The 6,114-nt window shown below is 51.9% G+C and overlaps 1 protein-coding gene across 3 annotated transcripts in view; it reads left to right on the top strand.

Moving 5' to 3' along the window:
• Positions 1-3,130: 3,130 nt before the first annotated feature.
• Positions 3,131-6,114, top strand: part of SLCO2B1 (solute carrier organic anion transporter family, member 2B1) — a 55,315-nt gene continuing 52,331 nt past the window's right edge. For all 3 annotated transcript variants that reach the window (XM_011942027.1, XM_011942026.1, XM_011942024.1), the window contains exon 1: positions 3,131-3,579. In XM_011942027.1, the coding sequence (XP_011797417.1) occupies positions 3,564-3,579 (16 nt within the window). In that variant the 5' untranslated portion in view covers positions 3,131-3,563. The remainder of the gene's footprint in view (positions 3,580-6,114) is intronic.

Genomic DNA, 6,114 nt, shown 5'->3' with positions numbered 1-6,114 from the left:
TTTAACAGATGGGAAGACAGAGACCCAGAGAGGACAAAGGATCAGCCCAAAGTCCTCCAGCAGGATTATAACAGAGCTGAGACCAGCATTGAGGTCTTTAATCTGGGCCCAGCCCTATTCCTTTGTACCCCCAAGCAGATAGTTCTATAAAATGAAGAGTCTCCTATTTTTCCTGGTTTACTAAAAGGCATTTGCCTAAGTGGGTTGGCTTGAAGAAGGTAAGGGATTAGGTTCTGCAAACAGCCCAAGGTTTTATGAACAACATCAGGCTTAGCATGAGACACAGGGCTCTCTCACGCCTGTAATCCCAGCACTTTGTGAGGTCAAGGTGGGTGGATCATGAGGTCAGGAGATCGAGACCATCATGGCGAACACGGTGAAACCCCGTCTCTATTAAAAATACAAAAAATTAGCCTGGCGAGGTAGTGGGCGCCTGTAGTCCCAGCTACTCGGGAGGCTGAGGCGTGAGAATGGCGTGAACCTGGGAGGCGGAGGTTGCAGTGAGCCAAGATCGCGCCACTGCACTGCAGGCTGGGCGGCAGAGTGAGACTCCATTTCAAAAAAAAAAGAAGAAAAGAGACACAGGGCTCTGTGAATATTATGGGGCCCTGGAAGCAGCAAAGTTTTGCAGATTGGGCTAGGCCAATGGCACAGGACTCTAAAAAAGGCATCAAGTTTTGTAAACTGTGGGAATCCACAGATGGTGTTGTGATCCACATGCATCATGGTACTCTGTAAAATGCACCTTCTTATAATACTTGAACAAAACACAGCAAACACCACACACTGGCAAATGGCAAAGCCCAGGTGCAAAACAGTGTGGTCAAACCTGAGACCTGGGCCACTCATAGCAGGAGCTGACTATGGGGTTCACCAGGGAGCTGGTCTGAAGGCATGTTAGCCTAAGTCTCAGAGGCTCCTGGGTACCTGACCCTTGCTGCAGTTCCACAGCTCAAGTTCAGGAGTATTCTTGGACCAGGCTTTGCCAGCCTGAGGAAGTTGAGGTAATAAATGAAAGCTGCTCATACCAGAGGCTACTGTACATACCATGCCCTGGGGGGTAGTGTGCATTGCTTGACTCAAAGATCAATGAGACAGGCCGGGCAGGTGCAGTGGCTCACACCTGTAACCCCAGCAATTTAGGAGGCCAAGGTGGGTGGATCACTTGAGGCCAGGAATTCGAGATCATTTTGGCCAACATGGTGAAACCCCGTCTCTACTAAAAATACAAAAATCAGCCAGGTGTAGTGGCATGCACCTGTAATCCCAGCTACCTGGGAGGCTGAAGTACGAGAATCACTTCAACCTGGGAGGCTGAGGCTGCAGTGAGCCGAGATCGCACCACTGCACTACAGCCTGGGCAACAGAGAATGACTCCATTTCAAAAACAAACAAACAAAAACAAAAAGATCAATGTAATCCCAGCTACTTGGGAGGCTGAAGTACGAGAATCACTTCAACCTGGGAGGCTGAGGCTGCTATGAGCCGAGATCACGCCACTGCACTACAGCCTGGGCAACAGAGAGTGACTCCATTTCAAAAACAAACAAACAAAAACAAAAAGATCAATGAGATAAACTTAGCCAGACAAGCTGGTCCCCCCGACAGAGACCATTCCATGCACAGAACTTCTTCAGGCCCTGGGGCCAAGGTGGGGGTAACTGGGCTTCCAGAAAGTTTAAAGGGATCTTTATACTGTAATTTGGAGTCTGGGAGGTTGCACCTCTGCCAATCTTCATGAGGATTCACAATGCTGACGTTGATCAGAAGGATTTGGAGAGACAGACCCAATTTGGTTTTCCTAAGTAGGGTCTGATCAGGTCAGATCCTGGGTCAAACCCATCAGGGTCTGGTCTTTCTATTAATCCAAGCCAGTTCTTGACCTTTCTCAGTGGAATGGTCATGCACTCACATTTCTTGTTTCTCAAAGACTCATTTATTCATGTAACAAGTATCTATTGAGTGTCTCCTGAGTGCCAGGGAGATCTGTGATTATTTCACACATTCCCTACTTCCTACTAGCACCCTCATATAGCAAATAGGAGCCAAGTGGAGCTGGTGTACGTTTCTCTGTTATTGCACCCCAAAAGTTAGACTCCAAACCCACATCCTCATTCCATGCAAAAAGACCTTATTCCAGGGACAGGGTCAGATTCACTTCTGTATCTTGGATTTGGGGAAACCCAGATCTTCTTCAGAGAAGATAGCCTGGGTGGAGGGAAAAGCCTGGTTCTAGCATTAGAGGTTCAAGGCACCCACCACCTACTAGCTCGGTGATCTCTGGCAAGTTACTGAGACTCAATGCCTTGTTTGTAAAATCAGGGAATAAATAACCTGACCTTACAGTGTCAAGGGGAGGACCCAGTGGGGCCTTGTGTGTGAAAGTGCTGTGCAAGCTGGGAAAGGCAAGGTGGATTTGCTTTCCCTTGCTTCCCTGTTCTGAGCCCCACCTCTGCCACTCCTTTCTCTGAGCTTCAGAGGCCTCCAGGCTTGGCTTCTTTCTCCTTCGCTGAACCTTCACAGTGGCTCTGCAAGGAATTAGTGTCCCTTCTTTATAGATGAGAGAATTGACACTCGAGGAGATGCTGGGACTTGCCTGAGATCACTCGACCAGCAAATGACAGCTGAGATGGGACCCAGATCTCTCTGGCTCCTGGACCTCCATCCTCAGTCCTCAGTTCAGAAAATGCTGAGAATTTCATATTTTCCATTCTGTTCCCCTCCTCCCTTTGCCTAGATGGCTGAAATTGTGGACCTTCTACCATAAGCTCCACCCAGGCAGGCTGCCACTGGATACTTAGTGGACAGGGCACCTTCTTGCTCTGGATCCTTGGAGCTCAGGGAGGAGATGAGGGATTTAGTGAGAGGGGACGTAGGCTTGAGGGGAACAGGGGTTCAGTGAAAGAGGACAACTGCTAGATGGAGGAACAAGGGCTCTCCATGGGGCCCTCCTATCAAGGGAGGGCAACAAAAGTTCTGTGAAGGGAATAAGAGCTTGGTAGGAGAAGGGCTCGGGTGGAAAATGGGAGTGCAGTGAGGAGACTGGGGATGAGTGTGGAAGGTTGGGGAGCTTGGGGAGACCTATCAACATCCCCTCTGCGCCCCCACCTCTCTGCTGCTAACAGAGCAGGGGAAAATACCTAAGGGAAATGCAGAGGCAAGAGGCTGGAAAGGACAGGCTGAGGCTGAGCCTCAGGGAGGCGGGGCACAGCTTCCTCCTCACAGAGAGGCTGGACTTGAATAAACCCAGCCTCCTACACAACTGTGGAGCCAGGACAAGGGAGAGACAGAAGCAGCAAGTGATCCAGGGAGACAGACACTTGGAGACACTTGGGGTTGAGTTTGAGGAGGACTCCCTAACCTGTGCCTGGACAAATCTCATGTCCTGTGTGGCCCAAGAGGAAGTGACCCAGTGTCTGGAGCTCCCACCATCATTGCATCCCTGCTGTGGCTCACCTGCTGCTGTCTCCAGGAGCCCCCAGGAAGATTTGCTTCCTCTCTCCTGCTAAGCTCCAGGTCCTGAGATTGAATTAGGGGCTGGAGCTCACTGCACTGCAGCAGTCATGGGACCCAGGATAGGTAAGTCCGGACAAAGTAAGGAAGGCGCATGGCGAGTGAGCCTGGGGAACATGTTCCCAGAGAAAAGGGTGAGGCCGTAGAGCCAGAGTGGGTAGGATGGGTGCTCACAGCTGTTGGCACAGAGCCAGGCACATGGCCAGAGCTCAGTAAAGGTGTGTTAAATGAATGAGTGGATGACTGGAGGAGCAGAAAGGGACACTATTGACTCAGCTGGAGCCAGGGAACCCAGCCAAACTTTGTTGATGACACAGAGACTTACAGGACAACAGAAAGACAGGCCCCTGACCCCCTCATCAAGCCCTGTTTCCCCTCTCGAAGGAGACAGAGACAGACAGAGCAGAGAAAAAGAGAACAGTGTAGTTAGACAGACAGTGCAGACAGTCAGGCTCAAACAAAGAGGCACACAGGAGGTCGGAGAATGCAGTATCAACAGGTGTCAGCAGGAGAATGCAGGGAAAGGTAAGGAGGTCAAACCTGGAGAGAGAGCTGCAGCAGAGACTGCGAGAGACAGAGAGGAAGAAGACAAAGCAGGAAAGAGAATCAGACAGGGACAGGTGCCGGAGAGCTACAGACAGACCTGCAGGCAGTTAGAAGATCCACCCAGAAGACCAGGGGATTGAGAGTGACCTGCAGAGACCTGCATGGGTCTCTGCGCAGTGAGGTCTCTTACTGTGGAGAGGGGAGGAGGCCGGAGGAAAAAGGTCTTGAAGCTCTGCCTGCAGGGTGACAAGGAAACGCCCTGAAGCGAAGGCAGTGTTTCTGGGAACAGAGCACCTAGCCCAGCATTTCCTGGGAAGTCAGTGTGGGTAGAAGAAACAAAGGATCTTTGGACAGGGAGAACTCCAGTTTAGACGCCCTATAGCGGTCACCTTTGGCCTCTTTCCCAGCTGTTGAATCTCCCCTGGGCTGTGTGAACCTCACAGCCATTTGGGCAAGGCCCCACTTGCTCCCAGAAGCCCAGCAGGGAGGGCTTTATAGGCCATGGAGACAGACCCAGCTGAGGCGCAGCTGCAGGGACTCCAGGAGAACGCAGCCACGGCTTGGGGACTGCAGTATGGCAGGAAGGGTGGGATGGATGCCTCCTCTCAGGGCACCTCACAGGACAGATGCAAATGAGGTCAGTTTGGGTGGGATGGTTTGGTAGGGGGGGTGATGTGAATGGGCCATTGACAAACCAAATTCCCCATCAGCTTTGGCTCAGTGTGGATGGGAGGGATGGAGAGCTGGGGGGTGTGGGAACTAACTAGAGACTTTGGCTGCACTGTGCCTCCCCACAAGTCCCCCCAGGACTATTTTTCTGATCCCTGCAGGGCCCAGTTCTGGAATATTCTCCAGGTGCCCCCTGACTTCCCACACAGACAGCAGGAAGCTGACCCCAGCATCTGCCCGGTGGGCCATCAGGTGCCACCTCTAGCCTTGCTTCCCGAGACCCATTCTGGGCTGTGGCCAGGCTCACCACACTACTCTGAGGGGTGTAGGAATGCGGGTGGGGTAGGATACAGGGCCTGCAGCCTGGGAAGAGTCCCCAAGGGAGAGGGGGAAGTTGTCCCAGTCAGGGCAGACACCAGAGAGGAGTGAAGGTCAGATCTGGCTCCAGCAGAGCCCCTTCACCAACTCACCACATACCTCTTAGGCAGCAGTTTCCCTGCCAGTGCCGGGACACCCATTGACACACACATGATGTGACGCAAAGATTTCATTTTCCCACTTGTTCACCGTTGCTCAGGAAGCCCCTGCCCACATCCCATCCTGGTGACATTTGCCTGCCCTATTTTCCAACTCTTCGAAATGCCAACTCCTCCAGGAAGTCGTTCCAGATTCTCTGCCATATGCTGTTTGTTGACCCTTTCTTTGAGGTTCATCCCTCCTTGTTTCCGGTATTGCTGTTCCTCTCTCCAGCCCATCTGTGTTCAAATGTAAGCCATTCTAGGGCAGACAGGTGGGGCGAGGGAAAGAACCAGCAGTCCCAGGTTCAAATTCCAGCACTGCATCACTGGCTTTAAGAGAACCCAGTGAAATGTCCTCCCCTTTTTAATAGGTGAGAAACTGATGCTCGGAGGGGGCAAGCAAAGTCCAAGCTCACCCCAAAGTAAACAGCAGGGTGGAGGCCAGCCCCCAGGTCTGCCTGGTACCGGAGCTCTTCCTCTCCATGCCATTGCCCTGGGGCTTTCTCTTCCCTTCCACCAATCCCATACAGGGTGAGCATGCCAGGGAAGGAGATAGCACTGCAAATGCTTAGAAAAGTGACTACACCTGCATATCTGTGGAGCTAGTGAGCTGCCCAGTACCATTGGAGGAGCGGGGGCCACTGGCAACACCTTGGGAAGTTAAACCAAAGAAACTGATGGGGCCCAGTCCCAAGGAACGTGTATGCCAGGTTAGGCACATGGACTTTGTCTTAAAGGCAGTTGGGAGCTATAGAAAGTATCTAAGGAGGAAGTGGCCCTGCTTCAGTGGCCCAGAGAATCTTCTGTGTTCTGGGAACTTTCACAAAAACCCCACTCATGTGTACTACAGACAGTCCTTTTTTTTTTT

Source organism: Colobus angolensis, unplaced genomic scaffold, assembly GCF_000951035.1.
Source record: "Colobus angolensis palliatus isolate OR3802 unplaced genomic scaffold, Cang.pa_1.0 Scaffold205, whole genome shotgun sequence".
Taxonomy (NCBI): domain Eukaryota; kingdom Metazoa; phylum Chordata; class Mammalia; order Primates; family Cercopithecidae; genus Colobus; species Colobus angolensis.
Note: the sequence above shows the minus strand (reverse complement) of the source record. Positions and strands in the feature narration are given on the sequence as shown.